This window comes from Oryzias latipes, chromosome 7 (assembly GCF_053564925.1).
Source record: "Oryzias latipes strain Hd-rR chromosome 7, Olatipes_Hd-rR_3.1".
Lineage (NCBI taxonomy): Eukaryota > Metazoa > Chordata > Actinopteri > Beloniformes > Adrianichthyidae > Oryzias > Oryzias latipes.
This window is the reverse complement of record NC_136243.1, coordinates 5,366,092-5,383,284: the sequence shown is the minus strand read 5'-3', so window position 1 is coordinate 5,383,284 and position 17,193 is coordinate 5,366,092. Positions and strand designations below refer to the sequence as shown.

Sequence of the window (17,193 nt, the reverse complement as noted above, 5' to 3'; positions counted from 1 at the left end):
GGGACTATAGTTATTTCTGTGTCCACAGCTTTTTGGATCAGAAATAGGCTGGATTCAGAAAAAGTCATAACAGGTTTATGAAACAGTACTTCAACAGGAAGAAGTGGAAGGCTTTGGACTTTTAGCTAGTATTCTGACACTAGTGATTTTCGAGGTCTTTTAAAGCACTTTACGTGTAATACACTTTTTTCCTAGAGAATTTCCTCTCACTCATCCACTAAATTCTTCTCCCTACCACCAGATGCCATCTCGCGTTCGCTGTTTTGGAGGCCCATCCTGCGCCTACTGCGCATGTGCAAATGCACATTACGTATGAAGTAGGTTCCTACGCTTCGTACAGAGACTTCTAGCTATTGGAGCCTTTAAAAGACGAACACCTATGAAAAATTGAAAATGTACCTAAGTGTAAACATAGTTTTATTACAATGGTATTACTATGATTTAGATTTGTTTTTGCGTTGCTTTGTGACGCTATTCCGCCTCTTAATATATCGTTTCTGGATTTGAACTGAACTATTGTCATAAAGATGAATTGTGTTGTCCGCTAAGGCTAACTGCTAGCCCAAATGGCTAACAGTTTCGAGAGAAGAAGCGGCTAACTGTCGCTTAGCTGGCCGAGTTAAGTAAACATGCACCGATGAGTGACAGCAGTCACCGTTAGGAGGGAATATTTAATGACGTTCACAGTCCTGATCACGAACATGAGCCTCGCTCTCATCTGTTGTGATGTGAAGCGCTGAATGCAGGTCAAAGACGTAATCACGAATCTAGGCAGGAAGCGCGGGGCTGGCGGGATGCTGGGGGTGGGAGTGGGGGTGTTGGATCTGTTGTTTGGACCTTTTCACGGCATTCGGAGGAAGACAGCGGGGTGAGTAGACCACGATCACCTTACAACTTTGACTAGACCTCTAGAAAGTTTGACTAGAGACCCAACTTTCTCTGGATTTTTGGTTCTCGCGGTTTATCGCGGCGTTTGTGAGGCGGCGAAGCGCCGTCACCAAAGCACGAGGCTTTCACACTCACGGTTTTATTTGCATTCTTTTGTTTCTTTGTTTAAATGAGATCGTTTGAATAGAAAGTAGCACACTTGCGCTAAGTAATGTAAACAAAACTAACCAGCTTCTTTTTGACCTTTTTTAACTTTAAAACTGGTTTCCTATTTTCCTTTTCAGTTTTGAGTCGTAAATTGTTGTTGTTTTTCTCAGCACCCTAACACAGCAGACTGTTTTTACATTTGTGAAAAACACTTATGGCGAACGGGACTAAAGTTGCAGTGAAGTCCGTCACTCGTAAGGTCGGGGATCAACGAGTTGTTTTACGCATCAGCGCCATTTTTACACCGACCTTTTTTTAAATCCCTTCTTTTTAAATCAGCATCGGACTATTTTGTCGGTTGGTAACCGACCAATGATTGCAAAGCAGGAAGTCACGTGTTTTCACGCGATTGTTCTCGATATCGTGGTCTAAAACGTTAGCGTCTCCGTCTTTGTAAATGCACATCTAAAGTTTTTCTTTTTAACCCGTGTATAAAGTGTGACTGTATCAAAATTCAACCAATACTCACTAATAAACACAATTTCCTGGAAGTCTGCGAAAAACAAGTTGTACATCGATGCTCACTCGGTTGGCGAATATAGACCACAATGCATTGCGTTTGAACGATTTGTTCAATCGATAGGAGGGGGGGGGGGGGGTTTAATTGTTTTAATTTTATTTATTTTTTAATTTTAAACCATCTACGTTTTCATCATCAGAAACCAATAGATATATAAATGGAAAATGTCATTATTAGCACATATTTACGCCCGGCCAGCACAAAAACGAATGAATATTCATAATGTTGTCCACAGCCAGAACCAGAACCATGCAATAATAGTTCCGTGCAAATAGTCACTCCCTATATAAAACATTCTCTCTGTGAAATGTTTTTACACTTACTGGGTTTTTACTTCCACAAATGGGTGAAATTGCAGATGTGCAGTTTAATTCATCTGAAGGACAAACTCCTTCAAGAGCGGATAAAGTGCTTCTTAACTAATGCTCGTATGGGAAAATTGAATATATCACCAAAGCTAAAATGGAAAATGGTGTAATTGTAGCGCTCTCTTACCAATCTTGAAGACCCAAAACACCTTCACCCATGCACACACACACACGTACACACACATTGGCACACACTGATCTCAACAAGATTTCCTGCAATACTTTCATTGCTGACTAAATACTAGAGACATGCTGATCTTTCCGGTGGGTTGAATAAAGCATCGGTTCAGAGAGGAAGTTCACCTCTTACCACTTGTTTTTGTCCAAATGATGAAGCAAAAGGTTGTTTTAAAGAAGCCGGCGCAGTGATACAAAACATTTAAGCTAGCTGGCCGGAACTTCTTTTTTCACCCTGTGGTATATCACTTTTTAACGCACACTCAGCAGCCAATCAGAACCGAGTATTCACCCGGACCGTGGTATAGGCATAGTTCGTTAGTTTGTTATGTTCAATAATGACAATGAGCTTTTGCTGATGAATGTTTTTACATATTTAACTTTAATTAGAGACTGGGAAAGAAGCTTCGAAAATCTATATTGGTACTTGAGGACTTGTGTGTTTGTGTGTGCATGCGTGTGTGTCAGTAAAGTGACCATGAATTTTCCTTTTTTCCTCAGGTCAACATGGATGAGAAACCAGAAGGAGAACCAACTGAAGCCCACTCTGTTGTGGCAGAGGACTGTCTGGGCAATAAAGAAAATGTCATAGAACTGTCATCAGAAGACGAGGATTGTTTACTTTATGTTTCTGGGCAGCAGAAAGCCAAACAAGCAAACGGGAAATATGAGAGAAGCCTGAAAGAGGAGCCTGCAGAAGAGTACCAGGCAACTCAGAAGAGCGGTGGCTGCAGCTGTAATGTTGCAAATGTCCTCAGTTTAGCAGTTTTTCAAAATGAAGGGGCAATGCGTCTGAAAGAAATCCTCCAGGCTGTGTCTTCTGCACCTTTTTGCCTGTACTTGTATGTTGGGGTAAAGCTGGAAAAGGAAGAGGACACCAGCTTTGTGCTGATTGGTTATTTTGATCAGAGTTTGGGAAAGAGTGTGGTGAGACCACTCAAGACTCTGCAGCTAAGTGTGGATGCAACTGACCCACAAACATCCACACCCATTCATGGGGTGAGACCAGAGGATTCGGATGCACGGCTTCTGATTAAAGCATTGAAGGACCTTAACCTTCCCCTGTCCAACCTCTCGATGTTTTACTGTTCTACTCCACACCCCAGTGTTAGCCACGTGTTCGTATCCCAGCTTCAAGCCTTCAACTCAAAGTTAATCTCGCTCTGTGGCATCCCCGGGATGGCGGAAAGAGCCTGCCTCGCTGGACTCACAGCTTCCTTTGGGTGTGTGGTCGACCTGGTGAAAGAGATCCACCACTACTACTCCACCTGCCTGTCCGTTAATGACACCCTGAAAGAGGTGTTTGCTGGTGTGGAGTCTGTTGATCCTTTCCATCCTGGTTCAGAAAGGTCTTCATTTATTATCCGCACGGTGCAGAAGATGGTTAGCTGCTGGCAGGACTTGGTGGAATATTTCAAGTCACTGGCGAACACGGAAGACACCAAGGGGATTAAGACCCTACTAATGGACGATGAAACCCATCTACGTTTCCTGTTCCTGGCAGAGACTTTAGAGCCTCTCCGAGGTCTTCACGAGCTGCAGATGTCAGGAAATGCAGACTTGGCTGTTGAGTTCCAGCTGACAGCTCTGATTGTTAAATCCTACGCAGCCAGCATCTTACAGCCATCTGCGGCAGAGCGTTTTCTTAGGAGACGAGACGCGTGTCTGCTTGATGATGAGACCCAGCTCCTTCCTCTAGCTCAGGTGAGAGTTGGCTCTCATGTCATTGAGTTAATGGAAGGTGGGAGCAAGAGTTTCATCATGAAAAACGCACAGACCTTCTACAAAGCAGCTCTTTGGAGTTTGGTGAAGAGCCTACCCGAGCAACTTGGGGACACGTCTCTACGAAACATTGAACACCTGCTCAAAGACCCGCAAAACACGACTGTAAGTGGCTGTTACTTCTGATACTTTCATTTGTTAAAAGATGCTAAAAAGCATGCTTTGCCAAGTTGATTTCCAAGTAAAGGCAACATTTTATGGACCATACTGGAAACAAAATAATAGCTGACTGGTTCAAGTGAATCTGTATCTTTTAGTGTTATTATTATGACTAACAGTATGGTAAGGTTTAGTTTTGTGGCACATAAAAAAAATAAACAGGTCAAAGATGTCCCTCATAAAATGTTGGAGCTTAAGTTTTAAGCTACGTACTCATCAGGCATGTGTTGCGCGTTCAAGTACATGCTAAACGGGTGTTGGCATGTGGTGTCCACACTGACCAGAGCTACCTGATACGCAGTGACGTGCGGTGAGGTTAATGGCTGGTGAGGCACTGACGTCATCAGTCAGATTTACAAACATATGAACCATACTGAGTAACTTATTCACATATTTAAATGACAGCAGTTTTGTTTAAAATATCATTTCAACGTGTTTTTTTTCATATACAAACTGCAGCATAGAAAAAAGCACAAACGTTATTATCGTCTTACCTTTACTAGTAAATAAAGTCCATACGCCGCTCCTTCTGAAGAAAATGACTTGCCGCTTGCTATCACTTATTCTATTGTTTTTTAGCGTCATAATCTCAGGGCCCACCGGCGCCCCCTAACATGAGGCACGAGAACTGCTGGCCTCACCCAGTGGCTTTTTTGCCGGCGTTTACCGCTCAGCACAAGAAAGACGTCCCTCACATACAGTTATTTATAAAAACAAACACTGTACATCATATACATCTGCTAAATTATGTAAACTCAGCTCATATAGTACAAGTGATTGAACCGACATACAGAGAGACAGCAGTACCGTCTGACTGCATAGGTATTGCGCAATCCAAGGTGAGGCTCAGCGGGCTGGTGCCTCATCGCACGTCACTTAGTATCTGAACGGCAAATGCGGAAATTAAGCGATTTTGAAAAGAAAAAACACCCAAAAATGGTACATTTAAATGGAAAATGACTGCAAAGCACAAGCCTCACCTGCCTCTCCTGATTGCATGTCACTGCTGATACCAGTGCATGTACTCACAGTTGGTAGAGGCTTGGTGTAAACTGTCAAAGCGGTGCAGATCTCAGGAATTCTGCACAAGGGTTTTTCTGACACAGCTGTGTTTTCCGATAAATGAAAGACATTGTGTCAAATTGTTCAGGGCGAACACACAAAGGCAGCTTTTTCTTTATTCAACTCCACTGCAGCGGTGTGATGCTTCTGAAAGTTCAGTGCTTTCTAATTCACCGATGCAACTGTGCCACCAACCAACCATGAAACCAGACACACAGAATTCACACACTGGTCTTAACTAGTAAATGAAGTTGATGCGCCTCTCCTTCTGGACAAACTTTATTAACAACTACCAAAGAACAAACAGGAGCTCATGAGCGCCCTCTACATTCAAGCAGAGCTACTTGCCGCCTCCCCCTGTGTGTTTTTCAGTGCAGCTTTATGTCAAAGCCAGACTCCAAATAAACAATAGAGAAATGGTTAATAAAAACATGAAGTGTTAAATGCAAAGTGAGAACATGCAGCAAAGATATGTAATATATATTAAGTGGCTCTAAATGCATCCTATGCATTCATTGGGGCTGGTTGTTCTTAGCGATTAGATGAGGGGTTTACTCATCCAGAGAGAGCTCAGAGTAGAGCTGCTGCTGCTCCACGACAAGAGGAGCATGTTCAGGTGGCTCGGGCATCTAGATGCCTCCTGGACGCCTCCCTGGGGAGGTGTTCTGGGTGTGTCCCACTGGGCAGGGGCCCAAGGGAAGACCCAGGAGACGCTGGAGAGACTACGTCTAGGAACACTTCAGAATCTCCACTTCCTCCTCCAGAGGAGCCGGGAAGAGGTGAGTCTGGGCGTCTTTGCTCAGACTTCTGCCTTTGTGATCTGGTCACGGATAAACGGAATAAAATGGACGGATGGACAATGTATGAAAATCTGTTAGCATGCCCTAAGTAAGCTAAAGGTACGCGCTCAACCCTGACTGTAAGGGAATCCTTCCACCTACTCTGTAAATGAGCCAATATGCACAAATACAGAGATTTGATCGTAAAAATGATTACAATTATCTAAAAGCACACAGAAATGTTCCACATGGCTGTGCGATTAATGCAAATAATTATTTAAAGATGAATATGCATCAGCTGATGAGCTCAGATTCAGACACTTATACTGTTCCTTGCAGAGGTGAATGCCTCACTGTCATTTTCCTCTGGCGGAAAATCGCTATTTCAGAATTAATCATGTCAAATGCAGTTTTAAAAATCCTCCTTGTGTTCTCCTCTCAGTCATCTAAAGCTTTTGCTAGAGCAGTTCCAGCGTCATGACGTGATGTGCTGATTCTCCTGCCTCTCCAGCAGGACCCTCACTCGTACTGCCAAATGCTGTCAGAACTGGGCGTTCATGTGGACCAGTGTCCCACCACCTCTGCTGAAGAGGACCAGCTGACGTCAGAGTACGTCTCTTTCATGCAGACACTAAAGAAAAGCCACTGTGTGAATGGAGGCGATTATTCCTGGACTAAGGTGAATACTTATAACCAGATCCATTCCCTCTGCTTCTTCCAACAACAGTACTCGTGTCTTCACTTTAGAACATAGAAAGCTGTACTCGTAGTTTTCAGGCTAGCATCACATTTTGTCCACTTAAAATGTCGTAAACTCTTCTTTGAAAGACAAACAATGATGTTCTTTCATCATTTCAAAGTAATGATTTTTGTTACATTTTTATTTAACATTTTAAAATAAATCTGTATTTAGTCATAAACGTCCGTTTGGCTGAAATGAAGAAGAATCTTCTGTGTCACAGTTTGAGTCTTCATCACTTGAGTTAATGTCATTGTGTTTTCTCTGATTGATTCTGTATTGCTGGGAAATGGGAATGAGAAGAGCTCTGTTTCCTGTGTCCAGATGTTGCACAGCCTGAAACCATCTAGTGCTCTGCACCGATTCCTCCTGACCCTCCTGGCTCTGCCTGCCTCTCTGGACTCCAGCAAAGTGTTGGCTAAGGTGAGGAGGAAAATCTGTGCATGTTCACATGACTATTGCTGGGTATCAGTCCAAAATGTTTGATAGAAAGGCCAAAAGTAATGCCTTGAATGTCATATCGGTTCCATTTTTAATGTAGATTTGTGAACAAAACGAGTCTCTGACATTCTATACCACTATTTCAAAGTGTGAGCTATTTGTCTTCAACAGCCCACTGACTTGACTAGAAGATTCTCTTAGGTCGGGGTACTGAACCCCAGCTACCAGATGTTCTCCTCCACATCTGTCTGTGAGTCACTCTTCCTGCAGGTTAGGATGCTTGCATCAAAACGAGCCAGTGAGACAAGGAAAGGAACAAAAAGCTGCTTTTGACAGATGAAAGTGGTTCTTACTTAAAAACGGATTCACTGTAACAGCCCAGCCTGCTCTGTTCTGCGGGATGTGCAGCTAACAGCTCTCTGTTACAAGGATGCTGCTAATAAAGCTGCATACGACCCAAAAACATGGCCTGAAGAGAGAACTGGCCCATCAACCTCTGAAAGGGGACATAAAAAAGAAGCATTCCCACCAAAAAAGGCTCTTCATGCCAGGCTCTGCCACGGAGACGGAACAGGTGACCGTCCAGTGGAATGTGCTGTGTAGCATCCTTCACCAGAAACCAACCAGTCTGGTTTCTGGAATAGAAGTCAACAAAGTATTTGCTTCAACTTATCTTTGATGAAATGAGTCAGAAAATCAATCAGTTTCTTCTAAATTCAAGGGGGGTTTTACTCTTACTAGCATCCATGCACTCATTCCAAGGAGAATTATAGGAGTTAGATCTAGAAAATGAAGGCTCAAAAGTTAGGAGAGTGAATGGCGAGCAGAGAGGCCGGCGGTTTACAGCAGGTTACGGCCCCCGACGGTTAAGTCATTGAAAAGCACTGATGGGATTTGTGTTTCTGTATCTGTGTGGTACTCTGATGGGATGATGTGTCTTCCTGTTTGGACCATTTCTTGTTTGTCTTCAGGAAACTATTGGCATAACTAGTCTTGTAATGAATCAAACTAAAGCAGTTCTTCTTAGTTAGGCTGTTTATTTATCAAAAAACATTACTTACTTAACAAAAATCATTGCTGGTCCACATATGCCTATAAAAGCACCTGAAGCAGGTGTAAACTCTTAACTTCTTCAACTTTTTTTTAATTAAAGAAAAAAACAAGTAGAGGCATGAAACTATAGGAGATCGCCTAACTTTTTTACTTGCTTGAGTTTTTGATTTCCAGCTCTGTCATTTTGAGTAACTTTTGTTTCTATGTTGAATGACTTGCTCCAGATATTCAGGCTTGATACTGAATGGAACCTCTATGCACGTACTTCGCTTTTGCTGCTTTTTCACCAAAAGCATTGAATTTCTGTATTGTAAGCAATATTCCTACTAAGGTCTACGTCCGTAAAATTTGTTTCTGTTGCACTGTGTGCAGTTGAAACAGTAAGAATGTAGATGAAGCTGCTTATAAAACATATTTGACTCAGAGAGACAAATGTCAAGTTCACATTTTAGCACTGAACCACAGCACTCTGCTGGAGGCAAAAGGAAACGGTAAAGATGTCTGACTGTTGTTAAAAGGTGTCGAAGAGCACCAAGTGTCCACATGTCAGCCACCTAAGCCCCAAAGCCACCCCTGACCCTGGAAGGTCTGGAAGAAGAGCCGCTACCGTCCAACGGAACCGCTGCGGCAGGAACAGAGTGAAGCTAAATGATGGGAGTTCTTCGGACGACGATGGCAACAGCACATCCAGGTCTGTGCGGTGGCAGGCTGGAAGGCAGTACGACAGCATTGACATGGACGAGTACACAGACCACTCCTCTGGTAAGCTGTGGGCACGTGTGGATTCACTGCAGACCTTTGCCATCAGCAGCAGTAACCGGTGCGTGTGTGTTCCGTCTTCTCCAGACGTCATTGACGTGACAGAGGAGTCCTTCATCTCTGAGCCCTGCAGAACCAGCAGAAACAAATGTAAGCCACGCTCTTCCTCCTCACTTGCATTCATTTAAAACATCTTGCTGCAAGTGGTTGACGAAAAGATTCTGGTTCAAATCCCAGCAGCTGGGTCCTTTCTGTGAGGAGTTTGCAGATCGTCCTGGAGCATGTGTAGGTTTTTCTCCGGGGACTGTGGTTTTAAAAACATGCTCCACGGGTTCATCGTTGATTCTAAATTGTTTCTTAGATGTGAATGCCAGTGTAGCTATCTGTGTGGCATTGTGATGGATGTAGGCTTCACCATCACTTTGTCCCTGAATGGGACCGAGTGGCTAAAGAAATGGGATGAATGAATATTTTTCATGATTTTCTTCAAATTTCCTTCATTTCTGTAAGGTATATAAAGATAACGTGTGTGTGTACCTCTACAACATTTCATTATACTGTCAATGTGAAGCTACTGACACATCAAGGATGTGACACGCGTTCAAGTAAACGTGGGTTCTTAAACGCAACTTCTTTTTGTTTTTCTGCTGTTTACTAGCGCATGTAGAGTTGGAAGAGGCTTGGTTCAAATCTCAGGAATCTCGCTCCAGGCGTTTTCTTTTACAGGTCGATTCCAATAAATGGAAGACTTGGTGTCAAAGAATTCCGTCTGGGCACAAACCACAATTATTCATTTGGCCTTTCTGATCAATTTACTTGCAGCTGCCCCTTCTATGATTTAAAAAAGATGCTACTATACGGCATTACCAAATCCAAGTCCCTGATTGGTCACAGTTTGACCTGGTTTCCAACGCATGTTCAATGGCCACACGCTTTTGTACATAGAACCCAAAAGTCGTGGGTTTATGGTGCATCGTCCTCAACAGAACTAATAGGTTCACTTTAAATTATATGCACTGGTATACAACTGTTACTCAACAGTTAGGAACTTTATTTATCTCAACTTGGAAAAAATTAATGTCGATAGCCCAAAACTGATATTCCAAACCATAAAAAAAAAAGTCCTTATTAAACCATTTTAGTTTTTTAACAAGACTGATGTTACACCCCTAGGTACCCCTAGGGGGGCACAACATAAAAAAGTAATGTTTTGGCTACCAAATTTAAATTAAACACACCAAACAAATGTCTCCATACAAAAGTATAATACATTTATTTACAAATAAATAAACAATAACTAAAAGTGAAGCAAAAAGGCTTCAGGTTAAACCCAGGCCAAAATAACAAACAAAACCCCACCAAACTGAAACATGTCATCTTAGCTGTAAATGAAAGAAAAGGGAAATCAGTGACAAACACTAACCTCCCTAACCTAACAAACAGGAGAAAAACATGTACTAAAGTAAATGGCAGTTCACCCCTACAGCTTCACATAACATAACTATAAACCAAAAGACTAAACAGAGTGGGCACAAAACTACGAAGAACTACAAAACAAAGTGCAGCAACAACTAAACAGGTGGTGAAGTCACAAACAACATGGAGAAGAGGGCCAAGCTGCAATGGAGACTGTTGCTGCAAGGCTCACTTCTCACCGGCTGGAGGTCCAAGAGGTGGTTTTAAAGGCTGCCTCCACCAGCTTGTCCAATGGGAGGCCACACCCTTTCCACTACACCTGAAAATAATCAGACACAAACACAAAGATGCACAAGAACACAAAATCCCACTCTGATACAGAAATACAGAACTAAACAAAACCAAATACGGCCACAGCCGTAACACTAAGCATATACGAGAACTGGACCAGTCAGTGTGACGTCACTCACAGAAAAAGACTTCTGATTGGTCAGTTTATAATTTGAATAACTTACACTACAGAAAAAATATGGAGTAAATACTCGAGGATAGTCAATGTTTAAAAAAGGTTTCAGGTCCAGGATGGTTCTTCTGACCAATAGAAGGACTGAGTACCGGCTGTTTATTTCTCTATAGAAGTCTATGGGGTTTTGGATACTTGGAGCCAGCAGGTACTTCCTGTTTGGAACGTGAGGGGGGGGTCACTCTGGGAGATGCCACAGATGTGGGGCTTGTTGAGTGTTTGACACTGTTCCGTTAGCCAGGATATTGGGGATGAAGAGAAGGTTCTCTTCATCTTCTGGTCAGGGAATGAGTTATTTGTTGTTAACTCGCTTAGGTTGACAGTAGGAACACTTTTGATAACTACACAACTGTTCCTTAGAAAAGTACTGATATTTTTGATTAAAGCTGGGGTTTATTTCTTGTATCAAAAATCCAATAATCAATAATACTTCCATAAATTAATCATTTATATATATATATACACCGTTTCAGTTTCAACCATTGGAATAAGGACTTTCCTTAACCACTGCTTCCATTCCATGTCTGTTTTTCAGGGGAGGTTAACAAACGGGGGGAGCTGGTGCTTGTTGTGACGAGTGATGAGGAGGATTTGAGCTCAGAAGCGTCTCAGGTAACTTTCACTCAACATGTGTTTGTTTAAAAAGTTGGTTTACACATCCTATTGATGATTTCTTGGTCATTTGTGAATACAAATGATAACACTTTTTTTTTTTTTACTCATGGTTGAGTGAAGCCATTTGTTGTCCACTCTTTTTAAATCTTAATGACAACGGAAACTTCCCAAATGATCTCAATGAAAACTTTACACACCCAGTGCTTAATGAATTTAACCCTTTGACGCAGATAACAGCTTTTCATTGTGGATGAGGTTCTTTATTTTCTCTGATGGTAAAGCCGCCCATTATTCTTGACCAAAACCCTCTATTTCCTTTAAACTCAAGGTGACTGTGGTATTAAGGTTAGGAGGCTGAGATGGTCACTACAGAACCTTCACCTCATTCTGGTGCTACCAACCACAGCTGGACTTGGACTTGTGTTTTGGATTCTTCTCATGATGGAATGTCCTGGCTGATGAGTGAAAATTGTCCTCCAGTACTTTCTGCGTCATGCCACCAATTCTTCTGTGTCTTTGTAGTTCGCACAGAACATATACCCCAAAACGTCAGTGGCCTGCCTCTGTGTTTCACTGTGGGAATGGTGTTCTGTTCATCATAGGCCCTATTGATTCCTTCACAAATGCAGTCTTTATAGTTGTGGCCAAAAAAGTTCCATTTTGGTCACATTGCTCCAAATTCCTTTGGTCCAGAAGTTTTGAAGCTCGTCTCTGTGTTGTTTGGAATAAGTGGGCTGCTTTGTGTCATTTGCGTTGTAATGGCTTTCTGCTGGTGACTCAACCATGCAGCCCATTTTCCTTCAAGTGGCTCCTTACTGTGCATCTTTTTGAAAACTCTGAACAAGGGGGTAGAATGGATCACAAAACCTACGGTTCCGATCAATTTTTGGATCAGTAAAGAGAAAAAAATCAGGACAAAATAAGAAGTTAAAGCTATCTTTTTTTGAAGACATACATATATATATATATAAAATAAAGCATATACCTACTGATTGGCATTATTATTTTTTGGATATCTTTTTAAATCCCTCTCCTGTTTTATACTTTTTACCATAGATCCTTTGACAGGTGAGGATGGTTACCTTTAGCTGCCATTCAAGCACTTTTGTATCACCTTGTGTGCATGTTATCAGGTCAAAGTCACAGAAATGTGTACATTTTAGATTGCTGAGAAGTTTCTGCTGTCATTAAAAAGAGTAAACACAGTTGTTTGACAGTAAAAGCTTCGCTTAACCACTAAAGTCTTAATGGCGTGGACTCGTACCAGTGCTGGAGGTTTTTTTGGTTGTCTGGGCTCGTTGGGGATCGCAGAGAGGAGCGGCTGCATCTTACGTGGAGTACAGGTGTGTCTGGCAGTGACCCTGAAGCTAGTCACTAGGCCCGCACAATAAATCGCAAATTTATCGTTATCGTGATATCAAGATGTGCAATATGCATATCGCAAAAGACGGCGAAAATCTCAATAAATGGTTACTTTAAATGTGCTAAAACAAACTTTTAGCAGCTTGAAGTATTTAGCTAATCAAATAATTCCATTTCTGCATTTGACCAATCGGATGAAGCTGTTTAATGTTAGATGTTCGCAGCCCATGTAGACTAGTTTCATTCAATTCATTAAAGGTGCCGGTATGTTGACTCTTACTTAAATTAAACTGTAGCAGGGAAATGGAAATGATGTTTTTGGTTGTTTTGCTATTTGTTCATGTATCGCAAGTTATATCGTCATCGCAATATTGATCACTGATATCGCAGATCGCGAGTTTTCCTCATATCGTGCAGCCCTACTCGTGACCTTAAGTCATGAAAATGGAACGTAGGATTGTTTTGCGTGTGTTATGTGTATCGTGAAGCATTTGTAAGGCCAAATGAAAGTTTCATGCTCCTTTGATGTACTGGTGATGTTGTCATGCGCTGCGCCACACTCTAGTCTAGGGGTGGGCAAACTACGGCTCAGGCTCCATGCGCTTTTTAATACTATTTAATCTGGCGTAATAAAGTGGAATGCATTAATGCATATTGATAATTCTTAATTTCTAGTGTCTCGCCATAAATGTACCTTTTGTTTAATTGCAGAAAGCCACCCTGCATTGATGTGGTGTTGGAAAATGTTTGTTTTTTCTGTCATTCATTTGTGTTTTCTGAGTCAGACTGTCATTTTTCCGATCATTCCAACACCACGTGAACATAGCACTCCCTTTGCTGCTGGGGTTCAAGAAAAGCTCAGCGCTTCTGACCGTCACAGATAACCACAGACCCACTGGGCTTCCAACAGCCTGCTTACATGATAGAGAACAACAAGAGAACGTAGAAGTCCATGCTCCTGATGCGTCTGCAGGGGGATCTGGTGTGGGGGCTGATTGAGGGCTTCTCCCCCTGGCCGGGGGTCGTCATTCCTACCAGAGGAGAACAGCAGCTTCCGGGGAAGAGGATGGTGGAGTGGTACGGCCAGAAGATGACCTCTCAGGTAGAAGACCCTATCATTTACAGTTTCAAAGCCATTTTTTACGGTCTGTGCTGGATGTGTCTTTTGGTGAAAATGTTTTATCAACGTTTCTCCTGGTTTTGACTATTTTTAAATCTCCGCCCTGCAAGAACCAAAGCTTTTGCCAGATTTTAAGGATAGTTTCGTCTGTGGAATATGTTTACTGGTTATGTTTTTGAGCTTTATTTCATACCAATGTAAACTTACTTGATCTCACTTTTTAAATAGTTAATTCTGCTTTTAGATCACTCTGCAAAATCTGAAACCGTTTGCAGCCTTCAGCCAACACTTCTGTCCCAACTCCTACGCCACCCTCATCACCTACAGAGAGGCCATCTTCTCATCCCTGCAGGTCTTTGCACAGCTTATCCCAGAAATGAACCAAAACTTTGAGGCAGTGTGTTGACTCTTTTCATGACTTGTATGAGTGAATTGAACTGTGGATATTGGTTGTAAGAAGATAAACGGAGACGAAAAAGCTTTGAGCTTATCCATAACCGTCCTGTCCCTCAGGAGGCAGCTCTGCGCTGTAAGAAGCAGTTTTCTGTTCCTCTGAAGGAGAGAGAAAAGCTGCTGAAACAGATGCTGGACTGGGCAGAAGAAGGCTTCCAGCCCACTGGACCAGATGGATTCAAACCCGCAACTGTAGATGATGGTATGAACATGATAATTAGTGGTACACGAATGAAATCTAGTACTTGGATTCATCAATGATAGATTTAATGAATTCTACTGCGAGTTGTAGTCAAAGCCAGACTTGGGAACCAATTGATGGTTTGACCCTGCAGCCCCTGATGTTGACTGTCAAGCATGGAATGTGAGTTTGTGGATTCAGACCACACTCTTCCAATCTGAGCAGACTCTCCTCTACTTTCACAATCACATTGTGTCTGGACTGTGTCCATATATTGATATGGATATGATTTTAGCACTCTGTCTTTTTTAAAGGCAACTCCTAAACCTCATCGGTTTACAGTCACAGAGTTCATCTGTCAGCTCACCTCACTAAACAGAATCCAGGCAATGCAGAGATCCAGAGAAAGTTCTGACCTTATTGTACTGGAAGACAGATGTTGGGATGTGTTGGTCTTTACGTCTAACAGTGCTTTGGACGATGCATTAGTCAAAGTGTCTGTGAAGATAATTTATTCATGACAGAACTTTTATGCTTTTTTATTTGCAGTAGGACTAAATGTTGACTCTGACCCCATCTTTTGTCAGGGTTTATTAATGACAGCACCAGACCAAAGGCGAAGAAGAAACTCTTCCATCAAGCCTCTCCTCCCTCAAACATCCCCAGCCAGAGAAAAAAGAATCCTTTCCAGGCCAGAATAAGTGAAGTGACGCTCTCTTTAAACCAACTGTCATGTCAACTAACTCCAGACTCCTCTCACGCCAAAGATGTCAGTCATGAGGAACTTGATGTAGTGGTAAAAAGGTCTGCTGCTGTGCTGAAGCAGAAGAGAAACCAAAGAGGATGGACCAAGGTGGTGGCAAGACGAGGGGAGGGAGCATGGGAGGAGGAGAAAGTGGAGCTCCCAAAAGGATGGGAAGCAAGGAAAAGTGGATGGGGTAAGAAGAGGGCTATAGAGAAGGCTTACAAGAAGACGAGCAGCCTCCTTGAAGGATTTGATGATGACATGTCGCCGGACTTCATGCCACAGCGGAAAAGGAATTATGCCAAGGCTTACAACAAGGTCAGCCAGGCAGCCAGCGTCTACCATCAACCTAACCAGAAACTCAGAGGTAAGGAGCTAAATAATATTCTGTCCATCCACCCACCCATCTATCCACCCGTCCATACATCCATCATCCATGCATCCATCCATCCATCCATCCATCCATCCATCCATCCATCCATCCATCCATCCATCCATCTATCCATGTCAGTGTGTATTGTCATACACTTGTGTGTATGTAGAAAACTGAACTGGAAGGCATATAAGACACAAGGTAGTGTTGCATATCAAAAGAAACTGCTCATTCCTCTGGGGGAGTACAAAGGCAGGATTGCAGCAATGTTTTGTGTATCTTGCAGACAAATTAGAATTTTTGTTTGTCAGCAACACAGTGTTTTCCAAGAACAGACTTGCTAGGGCTGTGGATCAACCACGAGTCTGACAATTGGTAATATAGATATATAATTTACAAATATGTTAATTTTTTTCATTATTGCAGGAAATTGATCACAAGATTTGTGTTATATTCCTAAATTCATATTCATCATCCTTTTTAATCCATCTTATTTTTTTATTCTAATCTTTTAAAAATCTTTTCAATATATTTAAAACAAATACGTTTTTCTGGACTTCTGGACAATAAAATAAACTTTAGTCTTATTATTTTTAAACTATGAAAAAACATGTGATAGCTTTACTTTGAAAAGAAAATCCAACATTATCAGCATGTCAGAGTGACAGTTACATTGTCTCAAGTGTATCTTTACTACACTCCATTAGATTTAGGAAGATTCCGGATCAGTGATCTTGGGCATCGCAAAGTTTATTCTCTTATTTATGACAACATGGTGAAAACAACTAAAACCAATAACATGAATCCTCAGGGAATCTCATTTTTTAAAGTTAGTTTGCAAATCTCTGTTTAATTCTAGCAATTGAATTTTTGTGAACATATGAATAATCCATCTTTTTGCCATCATATCCTGACTTTCCTGTACTGTGTCAAACTTTTATAGATGTTCTTTGTGGAGGCAACATTTTGCTGTTTTATTTTCTTTGATGATTGTTTTTTTAAATATATATTTTAAATATGATCTGAGCATAAATAATGTCAGGCATTAAACGAATGATTAATAAAATGAAGCAGAAGAATAACAATCGTATAACCTTACAAACATCTGACTTTGAATACATATTTTTAGGGTTAATTTTCTGAAGAGATGAGGAAGGTGGAGGATTTGAAGTCCAAAGGAATGGAGAGAGTGGGAAAGAAGTGAAGAAGAGAGTCCAGGCAGGTTGGAATTGGTTTGAGAAAAGTGTCCGGTGTGAAAGAAGATTTTCAGCTCAAATGAAAGAAAAAGTGTAGAAAAGTGTGAAGAGAGCAGCCATATTGTTTTGCCCAGAGACACTGAGGAAAAGACAGAAAGCAGAGCTGCAGGAAGCAGAGATGAAGATGCTGAGGTCCTCTTTGGGAGGAACCAGAATGGATCAGGAATGAGGACATCAGGGGAGCAGATCATGGTAGAGGTTTTGGAGATAAAGTG

The 17,193-nt window shown here is 41.8% G+C and overlaps 1 protein-coding gene across 2 annotated transcripts in view; it reads left to right on the top strand.

The window, feature by feature from the left end:
- Window positions 1-746: 746 nt before the first annotated feature.
- Window positions 747-17,193, top strand: part of LOC101168440 (uncharacterized) — a 35,939-nt gene continuing 19,492 nt past the window's right edge. The window contains exons 1-11 of one of the 2 annotated variants that reach the window (XM_023957022.2): window positions 747-868; window positions 2,662-4,047; window positions 6,457-6,621; window positions 7,006-7,104; window positions 8,694-8,937; window positions 9,022-9,084; window positions 11,409-11,485; window positions 13,824-13,952; window positions 14,215-14,322; window positions 14,484-14,625; window positions 15,192-15,716. In XM_023957022.2, the coding sequence (XP_023812790.1) occupies window positions 2,668-4,047; window positions 6,457-6,621; window positions 7,006-7,104; window positions 8,694-8,937; window positions 9,022-9,084; window positions 11,409-11,485; window positions 13,824-13,952; window positions 14,215-14,322; window positions 14,484-14,625; window positions 15,192-15,716 (2,932 nt within the window). In that variant the 5' untranslated portion in view covers window positions 747-868; window positions 2,662-2,667. Of the gene's footprint in view, window positions 869-2,661; window positions 4,048-6,453; window positions 6,622-7,005; window positions 7,105-8,693; window positions 8,938-9,021; window positions 9,085-11,408; window positions 11,486-13,823; window positions 13,953-14,214; window positions 14,323-14,483; window positions 14,626-15,191; window positions 15,717-17,193 lie in introns of both variants that reach the window. The other variant, XM_023957020.2, reaches the window with a different exon arrangement.